Raw genomic sequence first — 20,824 nt, 5'->3', positions numbered from 1 at the left:
AATCATCCTGGTTGCCATGAATCTAAAATGCACTGTTTTTGTTTTTCCAAGTTTCCCTCACTTTGTCTCTGAAGTGTTGACAGGTGCTGGAGGGAGATGGGGAGCGCACTGTTGTTCTGCAGTGAAGGAAAACACCAATAAACCGCAAGGCACCCTGCTGCGTTTAAGGATTAACAGTCAAGAGTCCAGAGTGTTTTACCTTCTGCTTATGATGATATAACAACACCTTGTCCTCAAAGGGGAACATAGAGATGAGGAATAGCTTTTAGCGAGCTATAAATCCAGATATTCCAACAGGCAGATAATGGTCTAAGATGCCCACCAGAGACCTTTATTGGCCAGGAGCAACCACTTGTTTGTAGATAACATGTAGCTATAAGTTTTGGTGCATCATCCACTATAACAAATTAATTATTAGCACAAAAACCTGATTGCAGAAACATTCCTTCATCCTTTTGTTTTGCAGTTAATGGAAAAACAAATTGGAGGGAATGCAGCTCCTACAATAAAAGGAAACTGAACATTTTGTCCAATAAAAGATTAAAAATGGAAGCTTCCACAGTGACAAAATCCCTCAAACGTCAACACTCACCTGCCTGTGAGTAATAGGACAGAAATATTGTGTCATTCATTCATTCATTGTTTTTATTGTCGTGCAGTGGTGTCTATAACGGTGGGTTTTATCATCAAAGGAAGTTGCATGTAATACATTTAAAAAGAGTGGCATTGACAGATGTTGATATTTAAAGTTTTATTATGCAAGGTTGAAGGTCTCACCAGGCAGATTGTGAAGTTGGGTTACAATGCATCTTGCAAAGATGAAAGCTACCGTGATGAAAGAAAATCCAACTGCAGACAAACAGAAAAACTAAAACTTTTTTTAATATATAACCAGGATATCAGCAAAATGCATTAACATCTGAGAAAAAAGGCTCAACATGTGTTTTTTGTTTTTTTTAGAAAGAGAGAGAAAAAAAAGCATAAAATATATCTGAAAACTGGATTTTGTTTTTGGAGGTATTTTTTTTATCAGTTATCATTACATCTGGAAACTATTTATCAGTTGATTGTTAATTATAGATCTCATTGCAACATCCAGTTGAGTTTCATTAAACTGCTGGATTAAACAAAATGTATTAAGCACATTGATATTTCAAATGCATCTGTGGATTTAGTCTGCAAATGAAACAAAAAGTAAAAGCTCCAACAAAGCTTATTAATAAGTATTAAGAAGAATTTCTCTGTCAGGTGGATGGGTTTCCACTTGTGCTCATCATCACTGTCAACGCAGAGTCAGTGTGACAGTTGTCTCTTCTCCGTGCACCAGCAGTGATAGCACCTTGTTTTTACCTTATATTATTGTTGTATTATTTATTGTTGTTTGTTTTTGCCTCATTGCAGTCCTGACGTGTTTTAATCGTGGTAAAAGTTCAAATTGTTAAATGGTGATAGTGCCAGGAAGCACCCACTCGAGTCCGCACATAAAGACAAAACAAGCGAGACTACATTAGGTTTTTCTTGCACGTAAAAGGTGCTTAAACACCATTTTTATTCAACTCAATACCTTCAATACAAATATTTGTGTTTTCCCACTGTAGTCAGCTTTCATGGGAGAAATATTATTGGACCCAAACCGGTTTCCCTGTGCAGCTCTGTAAGAATAAATATAAGTGAATTTAAATAGCTGATCATTTAACTAATCACATACTGCTTGTGTTATATATACATAGTATTCAGTACTAAATACAGCTTGAATAGTAGTACAGGTATTAGATGTAATACCAGTTTGCCTGTACTTTTTTTGCTTCTTAGTGCCCTCTTGTGGTTGGACTTGGGGCCTCTGCTGCTGTGATTTGTCTCTTTAACCCTGCTGCAGCTCTCACAGACGCGGTCGTCACCATGCACTGACGTCCACCTGGCGGATAAAAAAAACAAAAAGAAAATGTGGCTATACCTTTTATATTTCAGCATTTTTTTTAAATGGTGGACAGAAAGAGGATGGCTAAAACAGGAGTTCTGATGAAACTAACCTCCCACTTATAAAAGAACAAGCCTTTTTCACTGGGTCCTTGTTTGAAATGGACTCTGCTTCCAGGTAACATGTTATATATATCTGCAGGAGACAGGACGATACATGCTTAGGAACTTTCCTTTATACTGTACTACTGATGTAAATATAAATACATGTGAAATCAGTGCTGACAGTGTGTCTGTGGTCCTGGAGGAAGAGGAAAGGTTCGAGTTGAATCTGGAGGAGTTGGTCCTGGACTCTGGGCAGGAAACAGGAGCTAGAGCTGTGCAGCTGGGAGTCTGGGAGAAACATCTGCACAGAACAGACATATCCTTATCAGATTTAACTTCTGCCCTCTGCGTTCATTACATCAGCAGTTTGGGTGCATTATATAAAAATGGGATCCAGAAACCAGACGGATTTATGCCGTGTGGTGGTGTGGGCCACCAAAATGCGTTCAAAGGAAGTGGTTTTCATTTGGAAAATTAGTTAGAGGAACCACTCCAGACATTAAAGATACAAGGACTCACCCCTGGTGGTCTATGAAGGGGTATCTGGGGTAAGAATTCACATCTGGGGTCAGAGTAGCCACACAGCTGCCTACATACAGAGAAAGAGGAAGATGGCGGTGATCTACAGAGGCCTCGATGTTGACCGTTTCACCCAGGAACTAAACCGATGACTTTCTCTCACTGCTCCAGTCATCTGAGGAATCATAAGACACACACAACCAAAATATTTGTCAGTTTAATGTGGTTCATTCAGGTAAATGTTATTTTTATTTGCCAGTGAGAAAAGAGGTCAACAAATGTCTTTGTAATTTGACTACAGTATGTTTGCGGTTAGACCATCTGATCATAATCAGCCATTACATTACAGGCCATGACATGAGGCCAATTACATTTCAGGACATTTTAGGAGACTGTTGAAACCAACTCACTCGTCATGAGCCTGAGGTGGAAGTCCAGGTCGAGATGCATTGACTGGATGGGGATCAGGGGACTCCAGGTTGGTTTCAGCGCCCTGCTGCTCACTGTGTAACTCCTGCAAGGTGGAGGGGTTTCAACCAGGCAACATAATCACTTGAGCGAGCATTTCTATTCCACAAATAAGTGGGAAACAGGAGGAAAATTTGTAACTGATTGTAGAAATGACCCAAATACAGTTTTTAATAGTACACAAAGTAATGGAAGTAAAATATAACTTTTTAAAGCATAGGGGAGTAGTGTGGCGAGCGTTAGACAGCAATTTAATGCTAAATAAATTAGGTTTGGTTTTAGGGTTATAATGGTGCATTTCCTCGACTACTATAACACCTTGTTCACCTTCTTCAGCTGATCTTCACTGTCTTGCTGCTGGTCCAGAAGTCTGCAGTGAGACTTAACGAAAACTGAACATGCATCACACATTACACCGGTTTCTCCATCATCTCTCTGCCATATGTAGCTTTTTATTTTTTATTTTTTTCCTCTTGATTCAAGGCATTACATGATCAGCTTTAAATAGTTGTTAGGCCCTTATGTCTTCAGAACAGGGATTTCAGTCCATTTTGTCCCCCGTCACGTATATTAAAATCACATTAAGGGATTTCTTCAGGGCCAGTATAGACAGCAGGAGAAGTGATTACAGCAACGAAAAAATATTTAAAGACTCTGGAAAAGCCTCTCAGACAAGCTATATCAATGTTTCCTGTGGCCTTTTTGTGAATTTATAGGTTTTATTTTGAGGGTTTTACATTTATTTCTCTTTGATTTAGACAATAAGTAGTGTCCTTTGTCTTCTATCTCACTCTTTCCCTGTTAAGCACTTTGTACTTTACGTTTGAAAAGTTTGCTTGCTGTCATACAAACTATACGCAGCATCAGCAACTCACACAAAGCCCTGGAGACCATTTTGTGTAAATTGGGTAAACGCACCTTCCATATTGACACTGGACTTGAATAGCAGCTCGGTCTCCAGGTGATGTTGGAGGAGGAGAGTACAGCAGTAGGTTGTGATACAGCACAGCACTCTGGGTGAACTACATGCAACAGGACGCACAAAGCATTATCATAATAAAACCACTAGATGGCACCATTAAGCAACTATGATCCAAATAACACAGTTTCATATCAACAGTTGCTTGCTCTGCAGCACAACTGACAATCTGTTTTCATTATTTAGAGGCTCACCAACCATCACTTCACTCCCACAGTCAGTCAGACGTGCTCTGATGACGTATTCCCCATTTCCAGACACTCTGGCTGTGCAGTGATGTTGCGCAGCACCAACAGGTCCTAGTCTGAAATGTTTGGGCTCCACAGCCAGGCGAGGGTCAAACAGATAAGCTTTCATCAGGATCTCAATGCTGTCCTCATGACATTTCACCACAAAGATCTTGACCTTGTGATCTCCAACAGGATTCCAAAAGTGAGAGTTTGGCCTGTTTGTCTGATCGAGAGAGTTTGCTTCAAGGGTGGCCAGGTCAGAGAAAGACAGAAAAAGAGGTTTGGTTTGATAAGTGTAGCACCGAATTGTTTTTAATTCAGACAGAATATACAGAGAAACTGTCAAGTAGACAGAAATAAGAGTCATTGTGGTGTTGGGTTGAAAGCTTCTCTGTCAGCAGGAACACACCTGAGACTGATCCTCCTCTATTAGTGGCCTGCAGAGACACTGTAAAAATCACACGTTAACTTACTTTCATATTATTTGAGGACATTTGTCTGTGACAAAATACAGAAAAAAACTAAACACCCAAAAGTGTTATAAAAAAGTATTTTATTCACAATGAAAAATTTTTACATATTCCATTTAAAGACTTCAATTTGGGTAAAGTCAGAAAAAATAATACTGATATGTACCATATACTGTGGGCATAAGGAGAGAAGTAACAGCACATAATATAGCTGAGTGTGTAAAAAGGTGCAGTTCTTAAAAGGCTAACAACATTCATATAAAAATAACAGGAGAAATGTAGTGTCTATAAAGCATCATTTCACAATATTATAACTCCTGACATAAACCAGAAGATTTGGCACCAGAAATAAAATAGTGTCACAATACATCATTCTTTGCAGTGTTTTCCTCAAAGCTCCCCAGCGTCATGAGTCTTTCCCTCCTTCTCCTTCTCATTGGCTACCTCTGCTTCTGTGCTGTCACTTTCTGCCTCCTTGGCCCCTCCTTTGGTTCCCATGTCTCCTTTCCACACCTCCTTTATACATTCTGAGGGAGGGGGAGAAAAAACAAAGAACACACAAGAACAGGTTTGAGCTCCATAGTTTATTTCCTGCAGAAAGCAGAGTTTACTTTTAATGTTTAGATTTCAGTGAGTTTATGTGTCTATGTGAACATGTTTTAAAATTTTAAACACTTATTTATTAGCCTTTTAAAATGATGACAATTTTTTCTATGATAAGTTAGTTTTTTTTCATATTTAACTGTGGGTTTTCTGTCATTATTCTGTTTTTATGCAGTCTTTCTAACTTGGGATTGGAAAAGTGGTCTTTGAGGAAGGCGCTGTACACATAAAGTTCATGATCATGAAAGTTAATACCCCTATTTTTTTTTTTAGTTGTTTGACAAATTGGGAACGGAAATGTTTGACATTACAATCCAAATGTCTTAAAAGCATATGTGGCCAGAAAACATTAGACAACTTCCTTTCTTTGGGTTACCTACCTTGCTCCGATGTCTTGAGGACGTGGTTCACACAGAGGAACTTCTCTAGCCTCTGGTCCTGATGATGGAAGTACCAGTCCTCCACAACCTCCTCATACTGCTCCAGCATCGTCTCACACTGAACAACACGCACACACGTGTTTAGGTGGTCAAAAGTAGGTACATAAATATACACATTTGTTATGTAACATTAACAAGGTGTTTTTTCTGGATTCAATGACTGAATCAGTTAAAAAAACATAATAAATTAATCATTTAGGTTATACTGAGGGGTTGTAAAATAAACAAGTCATCATCTATAAACTTGTTTTCTTTCTCACTCGACAGCATGTACATGAAAACATTTGCACACAACCTTTTGAAATTAAAACACTTAAATGTTTAATGTGTTTCAACAGTTACAGCGGACAGACAGACACACGCACACATCCTCCTACCTGTTTCTTCATGTCCGACACCTCCACAGAGGGTTCGTCCCACAGCTCATAAGGAAGACCCAAGTCCACTTTCACCCCTTTGTGGACCAGGTTCTTCAAAGTCGTCATGGTCTGACTGGCGCCCTGCAATACACACAAACCAGACAGCTGTTAGCTGCACAAATTAAAAATGTTTGCAAGAGCACAAAAATTGAGCACAGTTTAGTGTTAGATTTGTCTTCTAATGTGGAACATACTGGATGGGCAACATGTCAACAGCTTTACCTTGGCATATCGGAGGCTACCAGGCCTCTCTGCATGAACATTATACTGCAGGATGCGTTCACAAAGGTCGTCTACCGCCTCAGTCAGCCGAGTTTCCCTGCAAATCAGAAAAAAGGTTTAAAGGCTGGACGCACACACATAAGACAGAGTTGCAGGCTTTTTTAAGATTAAACCTAAAGCTCATCGGTAATCGGTACTCAGGAGATGAAATAAATTTTTATATATATTTTGTGACGCTGGAGAAGCTTTATTAAGTCTGAAAAAATAACTTCCCTGATGTGAATTGGCTGCATTTAAAGAAAGATCAATTGTGAAGCAGCATTTATTAATAATTTCTCGACTCCAAAGTATGTTATCTTGATATTAAAGTGATATCCCCCAGAGTTAACTTACGAGGTGTTGTATTTTATCTTTCTCCTTCTCTTGCCTGTGTCCAGCACCTCTCCAACCTCCAGGACTTCTTTGGAGCGACCAGTTTTCTCCAGAGCATCCTGCAGCTCTACTGTCAGAAACTTACACACTGACAGCCAAGAGAAATACAGGAAGAAAACCTGATTAACTAGTTCCTTTTCATGTACATGTCAAAGAGTTTGGGCAGACACTCGAGGACACAAACATATGTAAAAACACATGCCACACCGTCACATTAATAGCATCATAACTGAAAACTGGTGCTACTTCTTCGTCCAACCTTCGCATTTATTCGGCAGCCTCTCGTCTTCCTGTGCTGCAAAACACCCGCAGACACAAAACAGAACCAGTATAAAAAGTTTCATTGCTACAGTTTGTTCTTCAAACCTGCAGGAGAAACTGAAGGTTCAGATCACAGCAGCCACATCGGCATGTTTGAAGGCGACTTGCAACTGCGCACGCGTATTGAAGAAGACCAGACTAGTAGATGCCTGATGGTCGGACTTCAGGGAAGATTGTCGACAGAAGAAAACGGCTTTAGCACTTCATAAGAAAAGTAGTAATTTATTACTCAATATTCTTCTAAAAGTCATTACACTTATTTCATGGATATTATTTTTTAATTCTGAACATATAGCCTACCTGTTTATGTTTTAGGTGTAGGCCCTACATGTTTGGTTGCTATCCTGTTCTCAGTAATATAACACATAAATAAACATTTACTGCGTTCATAGTTTAGGGTTTAAAAAAGCTAATAAATGGCCATGTATGAACGCATATATGCGGAAGAAGATTAGGGCCACGTGTGAATTTTTTTTTTTAATTCTGAGATTAAACTCAGAATTCTGACTTTAATCTCAGAATTAAAAAAAAAAATTCACACGTGGCCCTAATCCTCTTCCGCACATATAAATTAGCCTACATAATGTGTACATGGTTTATATATGAAGATATTCATCCCAATCTGTTTTTCAAGTAGGAAATAGTTGCTAATATTTAGCAGAATTATTTGTTTTGTATACATATAATAACCTAGTTATGTAGAAATACATGTATAGCTGTTATATAAAATGTTATATACTTTCCAACGTGTACTAATATATTATATAGGCTACACAACATTAAATGTAATAATGTTGCTGCTTGATAAATATAAAAATATGGTTATGCATTACTTAGTATAGGTGGTATGTATAATGTGAATTACACTATGTAGCTCATTGGGATTTTGAAGCACACATAGTTTCAGTTTGTTTGGCAAAATATCTGACAAATAAATTATGTCTTATATGTTTTGTCTTACACAGAGGAAAGGGAAAGGATGCTGCATTGAGGTATGCAGATAGGTATTATGCAAGTAATCAACCTCTTTACTTACAAAAATATATAAAATGTTTTGGGACGGTCACCTTTGGCAAGAAGTTCCTGACTTCATTCATTCATAAATTCATTAATTTATCAACAATAAATTTTTTTTTTGAAATATTCCCATATTTTATATGGGGAGACTAAACTGATCAGAGGTGGACTATAGGAATATAAAAACAGCAGAGCCATACTGGACATCATTGTGCTTTTTACCTTTATTCACATGTTGCAATGTCAACAGCTTTTCAGAGGTGTTGAATTTGGCTTCTTTGTCCCTGGATGTGTTTCTCAAAAAGGCATGAAATAAAAAAAACAAACCCATTATTTTATCAGTTATTTAATATTAATCCTTGCAGCCATTGTATTCATTTAGCTGAAACAGGCTTATCAGCACTCAGTTGTTGCTTCAGGTTGATCACACAGGAATGGGGGATAATTAGCCAGATATTTGGCAGTGAGGTGGTTAAAAAGGAAGGCGCTTGCCTCTCGGTTTCTCAGGTGTCAGGGGCAACACACTCGACAGCAACAGATACTCCAGGAGTGTGTGAGGGAGAAGATAGAGAGGAGAGGAGGGGAAGAGGAGAAGAGACCATTAAGATAAGACAGAAAAGGAGAGGAGAGGGAGACCGTAGGACAGGAAAGAAATGTGGTGATACACGAGGGGGAGGAGAAGGAAACTATCCAGAGGAGCACACACAGCAGTGAGTGACACACACATACACTCCTAGAAAACACATTTGTTTATGTTCTCCAGCAGCAGAACAGCAGCCGGCAGAGTATCAAGTGTTCATCTTATGTGTCTGAAACTCAGCAGCAACTGCAGTAACTGTGGTATTTTAATGGTGGGGAGCTTCCACAGCTATTACTGTGTTTTGTGTCACTAGGCGAGGTGGCTGTCTGTCTATTGTCTGTGTGGAGGGAGATAAAGTTACACAACGGTGTCACCCTGCTCTGTGTGTCACGGCTGTATGTACATAGACACACACACACACACACTTAGAGGATACACGGTCACACCAGATGGTGTCAGGGAACTTGCAGCGCTCACATCAAGTTATACTTTTATCCCGCACCGGTTTTAATGTCTTGCATTTTACTCACTTACATTTTTTTTCTGATATAATTTATTTCTTGCCTCCAGGTCCAGTGAAACAAATCTCTAACATAAGACTGAGTTAAGTAGCTGGTAGAGATGACTCAAACAGTCCTGACAGATTCACAGGACACAAGAAGATCGTGTCAGTCAGTGTTCATCAGATGGGACAAAGAAGAACAAGAGGAGAGGAGGTGACACATGCTGGCTGTTTTGTCACAACAGAGCATGTGTGATTGTGTCTGAAGAATTAGGATTTCATAAGTGACCAAAGGAGGACATGATCCTCCACTGCATGAACTCCAGGAATAGTTTCATCTCAGGAAAGCAAGTGGAAAAACCTTCAGTCTGACTTTAAGGTAAAAGAATTTACCTGCAGTTTAAACTGGTAACAAAAAGGGTATACAGCTCGCTCTGAATGAACTTTATGATCGGTGACATATCACACTGCGATGGTACCTAATAATGACTTTTTGGATTCGTGTGGCTTAAAAAGACTATAGAATGAGGTCAAATCACACAGGACTGGAACACTTTTAATAAACAGAGTGACAAGACAATAATATATCTAAATGTTTTCTTGTCGGGGGATGCTTAGATCAGTTTGTACATGCTGGAGTAAAACTTGAATCATAAAGCTCATTTTCATATATTTAACATAAGTTATCATTATTCAAGAAACATACACAGCTTATTTTTCATTTATAAGAAAACATCTCTTTAATTATAGTTGTGAATGTACAGTACAGTCAACTTACAACTGACTCGCAGTTAAACATTAAATTAATTAAGAAATTAGCTTCAAGTGGATAAAATCTTTTTTTAAAAGTGATGTTAAGGTGGCAGCAGATTGGCGAAGACAGAATATACAAGTGTCTTTGCAATATCATGCATATGCATGTTTGCTGAAATTGAACTTGAATTTAAACCAACAAATCCAAAAAACATCCAATAAAAGACATTTTTGTAATTTCTTGAGATACAAATTAAAATGACATATTAGTTAACATTAGACTAATCCTTCATAATTGATGGTCTGTTTTAAGTGACCCCATGATCTAATAGAGCCACAGGAGGTCAGCATCTACATTTGGTTGCTGCATTCATTAAAACACAACAAGTTATGAATTTGTTATGCATCTGTTAACCATGGATCGCGAATAAGTGTTCACTCCATGTGTTTTCCTCCTCTTCATGTGTGTATCTGCATAAATTTGATACAAGAAAAACAAAACCTCGCTGATAATTGATGACACTGACCTGCGCGGTATCTGCAAACCCAAGCACCTGCAAGGTTTCATCTCTGTTAGTCCTCTCTGCACAGCAAAGCCCTGAGCTGACCCTACCATGAACACACACACACACTGAACCTCCTGGCATACTCTCGCTGACACAGAATCACACTGCTTCACACACACACACACACACACACAGGCACACCAGTTGATGCTCACATACACATACGCTGCTGACTTAGGGACCCCAGCAGTTCATATCACAGATGACTAAAACGGTACTATTACCTTACTGCTTCCCTAACCCTATCCCCCAACACACACACACACACACACACACACACACACACACACACACACTGACCCTGCAGGACACCCTGCTACCTCTGCCAGGAAATATGTAACCCTTTAGTCCACAGCCGTTTGTACACAAACACAAAAATTGAATGCTGGTCATCCTTGAAGTGTTATCTAACAAATATTATTTATTCATAGAATTATTTGCTAATTCAACGGGGGGGGAAACTGTTGCAGGTTTGGTGCAGGGTGTCACATCTCTAACACATAAGTTACCAAAAACAACACATTTTATTTTAAAAGCTATATCATACACATTACTTCTTAATATTAGTCAGTGTGCACCTGCTATGTTACTGACTATCATTAGTCAGCATTAACATGTTACACACTAGTATATTACTAGCAGAAACAACTTACTGTTCTGAGAAACTATGTAAACAAAGACAGTCAGTGTTTAGATTTTGAGTATTAAAATAGTATTCTCACTGACAAAAGACGTTTTGTAGACTGCAGTGTTGGCCATAGTACCAACAGTTGCGTGAAGGTTGTCTGATCGGTCAAAACAAAATTACTTCTCATGATCTCTGAGTTTGTGTGTACAGGCAGACAAAAACACACAAATGCCTTTCCCATTCAGTAAAGCTGAACTATGCCAGTGAAAGATATTTGAATAGGAGATTAAACATTTAAATCTATTATAGCTGCATGACAGATGAACCTCTGTTGCTCCCTTGTTATTAATTTTAATTCCACCATCTATTTCCATATGAACTAATAATCCGTCCCATTTCTCTTCTTCTCTCCACCTTCCCTGAAGTCTCTCCTCTCCACAATGACCAGTCGAGTAAACTGTTTCCAGGGACAAAGCTTTCACAAGCTGAGGCGGGACTGCTTGCGTCGAGGTGCCCTCTTCAAAGATCCCCTGTTCCCCACAACTGCCCAGTCCCTCTTCTACAAGAGGGAGACCCCGCCGGGACTGACCTGGAAGAGGCCGAGCGTGAGTGACATTTAATGGATTTATGAATCATTGTTTTTGCACATCGTTCAAACCAGTTCAAACAACAACAAAGAGTTATTTTTCAAGTATGTCTTCTCTCCTCCCACATCTAAATTGAGTGGCCCGGCTCAACATGTTACATTTCCATCAGATTAGGGTTAATTAAAGCACTTTCTATTATAGGAGAAGCGTCAGGCAGTGAAACCTTAGCTCTGAGGGAGCAAGTGGCGTGTGCTGCCGCTCTATTGGTGTGTGTTTATACAGTTGAGTTTAGAAAAAGCAGCAGTCAATTTAAATAGTCCAGGTGTTTTTAGCACGGTGTTGAGATGGGTGTAGCTGTGTATAAGTAGAGACAGTTATTAGCTACAGCAGAGCCAAGCAGCCTTTAATGGTTGCAATGAAATAGGAGGTTAAAGTCAAGGTCACAGTATTTATTGTCCAGTGTCAACGGCCAGAAAAATGTTTGTTAAATGCAAGAATTTGGATTATGCATGTACAAACAAAAAGTGTCATTAAACAGTGAATAATAAATGTTTTATTTTAGTAAAAGTGCATAATAGAGACTACAAAATGTCAATGTGTTTTGGTTTCAATGTCCTGGTCATTTGTTATTATTTTGAAAGGATATTTTCTGACACACATTTGTGTAAAACTGGAAGTCAAGTCAAAACCCCCTAAAATGCATTTTTAATACCACAAAATAAAATTGAATGCTTTTTTATTTCCTGTCATACTAGTCACTAAATGATGTAAAACCAGTATAGGCACAACAAGGCCTATTATTTTTACTTTACTTTCATTCCCTAGTAAATTAATCTGACCTGGAGAGAATTGACAGATGGATTAACCAATTGAATAATAAGTTTCAACTGATGTTACTACAGCAGGTTGCAAAAAATATATAAAAAATATTAAAGAGCTTTGGAAATTAAGTTCAATCCTTTCTAAGGCTTTATCTTTAGAAAACTGAATAGAATGCTTTTAAGACTTTTTCTACAGCTTCCCTGAATTCAGCAATTAATCCCATTGTACTCAATAAAGTCAGTTAAACATTCAGAAATATCTCTGTAGTATGATCAGTAGTTCATGAAGTTCATTCAGTATGTGGTCCAAACCTTCAGTGCTCTTAATTTGAAACCCTGCTGGCTTTTAATTTGCTGATTCATGGAGGAACGAAAGGGTTAATGGTATTGTGTTCCTAATGCTCCCCTCCGGTATTTTAAGCGTGTATCAAGTCGGACGCTAGAGTGACATATGTTGCCTCTCTCTGCTGACACACACTCTCACACACACACACACACACACACACACACACAGACTGCATCCACTTACTAACTTCCCGTTAACTGTCTACTTCCCAAGGTGTCCTCATACTGGTCATGAAATCGATATAATCTCAAGGAACGTTCATATCTTGTCTGGGGTTACATTGAAAGGGGTTGTGGCCACTGAGTGTGTATTTTCCTGCATGTTTGTGTGTGTGTGAGTCCAGCAGCACTTCTTCTGTTACCTGACCCTGTCCAAACTGAGATCAACAGGTCCACTAGGACAGGCTCTGTCTCCTCAGCAGTGTTCTGACACTCATCTCACAGGCCTCGTAAAACTCTCTGACGTTAGGCCTATTAACTGCTGCAATAATTAATCAGAGCATATTTATTCGCTATATAATCTTTATTTTCATATTAACAATGGATAAAATGGTGGATAAGCCCACAGAGAATTATGAGCTGACTCTGCAGGTCCTCTCACAAACCCACTGTATGCTACCTGCCCAGAACAAAACGACAGACAGACAAAGTTAGCGACTAGCTAGTGAATGTAGTGGAGCATTTAGCAGATAAAGAGCCAGATATTTCTCTCAGAAGTAGGTGGAGAGAAAAATAGAGCTGAAAGGCGGTCGAATGTTGTCCTTACAATCGTCAAGTGGGCAGAAGCATGACTTCAAGTGAAGGCAAATGTTGCTACTTGACTGTTCGATGTGTAAATGAGCAACTGTTGCTGTCCCCAAGTGGCCAGAGAAAAATAGGTGTCTGTTTAAAGAAAACTTGATAGCTCTTTCTTCTGATCTAACTCTAGGAGATATGTAAGGACCCCCGTCTGTTTGTTGATGGCATCAGCACTCGTGACTTGCACCAAGGCAGTCTGGGTAACTGCTGGATGGTGGCTGCTATTTCCTGCTTAGCATCTCAGCCGTCTCTGTGGAAGAAGGTTGTGTATATGTGTTCCTTCCTCCTTTATCCTCCTTGCCACCTGTCACCCTTTCTTTATTGCTTTCTTCTTCCCCTCCTCTTTCCCTGTCTTTGTTTCTTCATCTCCCTCCTCTCGTCCTCCCAGGTGATCCCCGACCATGTGGACCAGGAGTGGAATCCAAAGCATCCTGACCTGTACGCAGGTATCTTCCATTTCCGGTTCTGGCGTCTTGGCTGTTGGATGGATGTTGTTGTGGACGACCGTCTGCCGGTCAGCAGTGATGGGGTGCTGCTCTTCTGCCGCTCAGCCACGCCACGAGAGTTTTGGAGCGCCCTGCTGGAGAAGGCCTATGCCAAGTAAGGGCCCCAGGACCTACACCTCTCCGTCAACCTTTAGTTGTCTAGTAGGCCTACTATATTTATTATATTTAACAACTACAAACACAGAGCACATCCTGGCAAAACACCCATTATCCCAAGTAATAACATCCAGACTGGATGATTCTATACCCCCAATTCATGTCCAGTGCCAACTCAGGAAGAAGTAGAATCAACGTTTGTTTTTTTATTCACGGTAACGACAGTCTTTCACTACCCTTAAACAAATGCTTCAGTTGCCTTACCCCACACGCCTAGTTTATTTGCTATAACCCCCAGCTTCCTAGCACGCCTGATCCATTTAGTAAACCTTTGTATCCACCCTCTAACATTCGAGAAACATATTCATAACCACATACTGTATGCTAACACATGGAAAAGGCAGTGGAGGGGCACAGCCCTTAATCAATCTATGTGGTTGCTGTCTAGGCTGAACGGCTGCTATGAGGCCCTGGAGGGAGGAAACACTGCAGAGGCACTGATCGACTTCACTGGTGGGGTTTCGGAGCCCCTCAGCCTGGATCGTGAGGTCCTCAGCCTGCACAGCGACCAGAGGAGGGCGTTCTTCCAGACGCTGGCCAGTGCCCACGAACGCAAAGCCCTCATCACCTGCTCCATACGAGTGGAGTATCTCTGTGTTTTAAAACAAGAGAGGTGCATGATATGTTAGAAATGTGGTGACTTAGATAAGTTCAGTGTATTTTACATTTCTCAGCCAGCAGAGGGGGAGACAGTGGAGTCAGTGTTGGACTGTGGTCTGGTGCGAGGACACGCCTACGGGATCACAGCAGTGAGGAAGTTGAGGCTAGGGGAGAAGCTGCAGAAGACCGGCGGAATGTCCCGACTCCTCATGGTGCGCATGAGGAACCCGTGGGGGACCACAGACTGGACGGGAGCCTGGAGTCAGGGGTGAGGGTATTTTGAACTTTGCCTTCGTCTGCTACATGTATGACTGCTGAGTACATCATGCTTTTTGCTGGAGCTGTGGGAATTTAGTCTCTGCTGACATTTAACAGTGTCAGCCTGTTTTACAACATTTTATAGTGCCACTGGAACTTTGTTTGGACAATTTCTGACATTGTACAATAGTCTTTACGAGGGGACATCTGCCTTTTACATTATGAAAGTCTGAGAAATTCTGAAAATGGCCCAAATGGACCAATAAAGGTTTCCAGAAGTTGAAACACTGCTTGTAATTTTCATACGTCATTTCCAGTGTATTGGACCTTGCGGCTCTGTGTTTTTATTCTGCTGCCTTTGACCTTATTGTTCTGGCACGCCCCTGCAGGTCACAGCAGTGGCAGCAGATGGGTCGTGCAGTGAGGGAGAAGATGGGCCTCATTGTTCGAGATGTCGGGGAGTTCTGGTGGATTTTCATTCTTTCTTTGGATCCACATTGCTTTTCCTCAAGAAGCTACTAGATAAAATTATTAATTTTATACAATTTTGAAATTAGTAGAGGTAGCATAAAATGGAATACTAAGTCTCTATAATTTGCCGTGAAAGGAATTTATGCATCTCACACACATCAGCATACACACAGCATCATTTATATCCATATATCTTCTTATTCTGATTTATTTTCCCTGTTGCTCCTCAGGATGGATTTCGAGGATTTCTGTCACTACTTCACAGATGTGGTGGTGTGCCGGCTGGTGGAAAAGGCTCTGCTGTGGCCGAGTTCTCACTGGAGGGAAGTGCGCTGCTATGGGGAGTGGGCTCCGGCTCCGGCTTCCCCGGGAAAACCCCCATCTACTATTGTCCACGGCAACCACGCGCTGAGCTTGGGGAAGAACAACGGAAAACCTGGAGGGACCAAGCAGCGGGGTAACCGGAAGGAGGCCAGACTTGGGGAGAGTCTGCAGAAAGGAGGGAAAGGAGGAAGAAGTGAGCGAGATAAGACTGTGAAAAAAGCGACAAAGGAAGACAATGGTGGAGAGGTGGGAGGATGGGAGGCACAGATGGATAAGAGGAGTCGTTGTGGAGGATGCATCAACCACAGAGACACTTTCCTGTACAATCCTCAGGTAACCCTGAAGTAGAAACCCTAAATACATTGATGAATGAAACCATTTTGAACATGATTTTTCTTTCTGGCTTTCTAGTTCATGTTTGAGGTTAGAGGCAAAGAGGAGGAGGTGCTGATCTGTCTGCAACAGGAGGACAGGAGGATACTAAGGAAAGATGGAGGCGGAGAAAACCTGCCTATTGGCTTTGAGGTGCTGAAGGTGAGCGCTTCATGGGCCAGAATATGAACACGCACCTTTTCAATTCACGCACACAAAACAATAATTGCTGCTGCCTTGTCGTGGCCCCAGGTGGAGGTGAACCGCTGCAGCCGGGTGCAGTGTGTGGTGGAGCAGGCGGCCAGCTCTGTGTACATGGACTCCCGCAGTGTGACACTCAGGGGGACCCTGGCTCCAGGTCGCTACGTTGTGCTGCCCACCACCTTCCTGCCAGGCGCCACGGGACGCTTCCTTCTACGTCTCTTTTCCCATTCTCACATCCAACTCAGGTGTGTGACAGAAGATTGTGTGTGTGCCTTTTTTTTAAAAAGTTGTTTCTTATTCTCTTATTAGGTCAACATAATAGTGTAATCAACAGGACGTCACACAGGACCTCCAGTTCGGTGACGCTGCATCTGGTATGTTCTGTCAATGAGGTTGGACTGTGTCGGAGGCTCTCTTTTATGTTAACTACCCAAAATATATTTAATCATAGCACATATTTTTTCAGAGCAGTGCGATGTAGCAGTGGTTAGCACAGTCGCCTAACAGCAAGAAGGTCATGGGTTCAAACGCCAGTTGCCCTGGCCTTTCTGTGTTGCATGTTCTCCCTGTGTCCGTGTGGGTTCTCTCTGGGTTCTCTGGCTTCCTCCCACCATCCAAAGACATGCAGGCTAGGTTAACTGGTGTCTTTATAATTGTCCTTAGGCGTGGATGTGAGTGTGAGTGGTTGTTTGTCTATGTGTGGCCCTGTGATGGACTGGTGACCCGTCCAGGGTGTACCCCGCCTTTCGCCCGATGTCAGCTTGGATTGGCACCAGCCCCCTGCCACACTGTATGCAAGATAAGCGGATGACAATGGCTGGACACATTGTTTCACTGTGAGAAATGGAAACTGCGTTGTGTGCTTTCAAGTGAATTTTACACCAAAAGTTTTAGTAAATTAATAACTATGGTGAAATAGTAACATATTTTAGTATTAGCCTATACTTTACTGCAAGACTACATAATGTCGATTTACACTTTATTACATATGATAATGATATTCATAATTCTAGCATTCTTACAATATGTGTATATTGAACTGTGAAAGAGAAAATCAGAAAATTAATAAACAAAAATTGCTGGAGTTTCCTCCGCAGTCCCTCTCTTCAGCCTCTCTGTCCCCTGCTCACTTCTCCCAAGCAATGTACTTTCCACCAACTCCCCAGATTTACCGTTCCCTACCTGTCCACCAGAGACTTCCTTGTTCACCTGCTCACCTGTTCTCACTTGCCTCATCAGGACGGAGTTCAGCCCCAACAAAACTTAGCACAATGTCCCTGTGGAATGGATCAAACCTACAAACCGACACACGCTCAATGTGCTACAAGCTACGGTCTCCTGGTTGAAGGACACTGCTGACACACCCACGAAATGAGAAAAAAAAAACATACATCGAAGCATCGTTGCACACCGTTTCGAGGAAACATGTCGTTCAACCTGGAAACCTTAGCAAACCTTTTTAAGTTGAACTTCCCATGCTCAGTTGTTCTCATTTCCCTCATCAATCATTCACTACATATATCATTCCAGATCACATGTTCCATTGTCAATTTGTCCTGGGTCCTATCTTGCTTTGCTTTTCTGCTCTCATAAAAACATCTAATTGATTGACCATCTATGTTAAATAACCACCATTTGATGAAGATCAGTGCTGAAACACAGACTGAATACGTATATGACGTATTATGGGAAATTTTTCTTGCTCTCAGATTTAACTTCAACCCTCATTGCCAATCTTACAGTCATTTATTTTGTTTTATCTTTTTTGTGTGTAGGGAATTGAGGGAGGATTTGCCGTCTCCCTCTGTGTTTCAGTGTTTTCTACCTCAGCCCACTGTGGTGACCACAGTCCATCTCCGCAGGGCGTCTGGACTCAGCTCTCCCAAACAGACAGGTGCCTTAGACACAACGCCAAATGAGTTTAAATCTTACTTATGTAAAAGTACGGAAGCATTATAAACAAAATATAGTTAAAGTTTCAAAAAGTACTTGTCTAGCAATATATACTGTTTATCATTATATCTCACATTATTAGATTATTATTGTTAACGAATTAATGAGCACTTAGGGGTCAGGCCTCTCCCAAACAGGCACAAAGTAAATCTGAGGGATTGTGAGATGATTAATGGGCGAGGAAAGGAAAAACAAAAGTTCTGCTGCACATATTTCTTTTAATATTTTGAACTTTACTCTAATGTTTTTATTGAGATATTGGATAGTTTGACCTCTTAAGGATTTAAACTGTTATTTAAATGAAAACATCTGAAAGGTTTAAATTCCCATCAACAACTCAAAGACATGCAGGCAGACAATGACCAACTTTCCATACTGGTACTGCTTGACTGCTGCAATCGATCACTGCTCTTGGTTGAAGATCTAAATAAGTGGGTTGGTATCTCAAGCTCTGCTCTCAACCGGCTCTCGTTTCTGTTTCAAAAAACAGGAGGTTTCAGGTCCTCGTATACAACTTTGTGTCCTCAACTGCTTACTGCATGTACACTGGAGTTCCGCAGGGTTCAATCCTTGGTCCCATGCTTTTCTCACTCTACATGTTATGTCTATGCAACCTAGTTAGAAAGTTAAATTGCATCTCCCACCATGCTATGCTGACGACTTGCAGCTGTGTTTTAGTTAATCCACATGATCTGGGTAACATTGCTGCCCTTTATGATTGCCTGACTGCTTTTAAGGAATGGATTTACTCAACTTCCTTCAGCTATGTCCAGATAAAAACCAAGGTTCTCCTTATCGGTCCTAACAACTTTGTTTCTGAAGTGAAACCCTGTGTCAGCTCAATGTTAAAACCCGGGTGTAAACCAAAAACTGAAACTGAACTTTTTCGCACATAAAGAAGCTTCTGCAAACATGCTTCTTCCAACTCTGGAACAATGTAAAAAATCAAAGCTATCAATCAGAGATTTAAATTACTAATCCATATCCAATTATTTCACGTCTTGACTACTGCAATGCCCTTGTCTCCAGTCCCAGCCAAGTAGCTCTGTTCCGTCTCCAGCATCACAACAGTCCTCGCATTCCTTCACTGGCTCCCTGTTGAGTATAGACTAGGTTTTAAGATATTGCTTATCACATACAAGGCCCTACATGGTCTTGACTGTTGCAACGCTAGTCCACCTCTAGGCCTCTCACATTGTCAGATCAAGGCCTCTTATTTACACCCCCCACTCTCCACAAATTGAAGGGTTATAGTGCTTTTGCATGTTAGGGCCCCATCTCTGTGGGTCTCCCTCACTCTGTAATAAAACAAATAACTTGGAACTCTAGGTGTCAGATGATTGTAGCAGTAAAATGTACATTTACCTGTAGTGGATTATGAGTATACAGTAGCAGGAAAATAGAAATACTTCATATTCCTTATACCTTTTTGTGCGGTGTGTTATGTTTTGCAGCTCCAGATGTTTACGCCGTAGTGCGCTGTGAGAGTGACACCATAAGGACGCGGGTTTTCAAGGCGGAGGGGAACCCTGAGTTCAACCTCAGGACCCTCTTCTACAGGAGATACCCCAGCACTCATATCTCTATTGAGGTTTGACATGATCATATTCCTTCTCGCATAGACACGCAGATAATATGCACACGTAATCCTAGTCAACGTCTTGTTGTGTGCAGTTATGGAGTCGAGGTCTTCTGTGGGATTCGGTGCTCGGCGGGGCTCAATTCCAGACGGTGGAGTCTGAGAGGAACCGGAGTCATGTGATTGATCTACGAGGTGGCTGCTCCTCCTCAGGATACCGGAGGTGCATCTACGTTGAGACGTCCTCCAGTGTCTGCCTCACAGACTTGTGACAGCGTCCTCTTGTTGACGTTATAACTACATCAAGCATGGCAAAGGAGGCACTCTCAGGTGGAAGATGAAACAGTAGTTTTTAAACCTCCTGTGTTTGACAGTTCCTAAAAACATAAACGGCAAAGGTGCTGTAGTTGCATTACAAATTGTTTTTCAAATAGGATTAAGATTTCCATGTTACCTTTACCTTCTCAGAAGATATCACAGTGTACAGTGTTACAAAAATATTATTATTGAAATGACCCTTAAAGAAATGAAAACAGATAGGGTGTTTGGTTGAACAAGGGCTTTATTAAAATTCACAAACTATTATGTCCTGACAAAACTTGAATCATTTTTATTTCAATTGAAGGAGATGTAAAAAAAGTCCTTTATTAAAAATGAATGCAGTGTTGAGATTCTCCAC

General features: G+C 40.9%; 2 protein-coding genes and 1 pseudogene across 2 annotated transcripts; 1 reads left to right on the top strand and 2 right to left on the bottom strand.

Moving 5' to 3' along the window:
* Positions 1-1,510: 1,510 nt before the first annotated feature.
* Positions 1,511-4,659, bottom strand: LOC119913328 (annotated as a pseudogene).
* Positions 4,660-4,754: 95 nt separating this feature from the next.
* On the bottom strand, positions 4,755-7,234 carry cnpy4 (canopy FGF signaling regulator 4). The gene is made up of 6 exons (XM_038732733.1): positions 7,064-7,234; positions 6,766-6,892; positions 6,373-6,469; positions 6,109-6,231; positions 5,672-5,789; positions 4,755-5,215 (listed from the first exon to the last, which is right to left on the bottom strand). The coding sequence occupies exons 1-6, from the start codon at positions 7,146-7,148 to the stop codon at positions 5,079-5,081; spliced, it is 687 nt and encodes a 228-aa protein (XP_038588661.1). The 5' UTR covers positions 7,149-7,234; the 3' UTR covers positions 4,755-5,078.
* A 1,121-nt stretch (positions 7,235-8,355) lies between these two features.
* LOC119913483 (calpain-5-like) lies at positions 8,356-20,812 on the top strand. The gene is made up of 14 exons (XM_038732917.1): positions 8,356-8,852; positions 9,293-9,603; positions 11,597-11,776; positions 13,853-13,984; positions 14,111-14,322; positions 14,773-14,965; positions 15,059-15,252; positions 15,632-15,709; positions 15,944-16,370; positions 16,449-16,571; positions 16,662-16,858; positions 18,389-18,507; positions 20,021-20,157; positions 20,241-20,812. The coding sequence occupies exons 3-14, from the start codon at positions 11,612-11,614 to the stop codon at positions 20,415-20,417; spliced, it is 2,154 nt and encodes a 717-aa protein (XP_038588845.1). The 5' UTR covers positions 8,356-8,852; positions 9,293-9,603; positions 11,597-11,611; the 3' UTR covers positions 20,418-20,812.
* Positions 20,813-20,824: the final 12 nt, after the last annotated feature.

The sequence above is a fragment of the Micropterus salmoides genome, unplaced genomic scaffold, assembly GCF_014851395.1.
Source record: "Micropterus salmoides isolate LMB-PRFRI ecotype aquatic unplaced genomic scaffold, ASM1485139v1 Ms_hic_scaffold_2, whole genome shotgun sequence".
In the NCBI taxonomy this organism is placed as follows: Eukaryota; Metazoa; Chordata; class Actinopteri; order Centrarchiformes; family Centrarchidae; genus Micropterus; species Micropterus salmoides.
The sequence above is the reverse complement of the archived record's forward strand: the minus strand, read 5'-3'. Positions and strand labels throughout refer to the sequence as shown.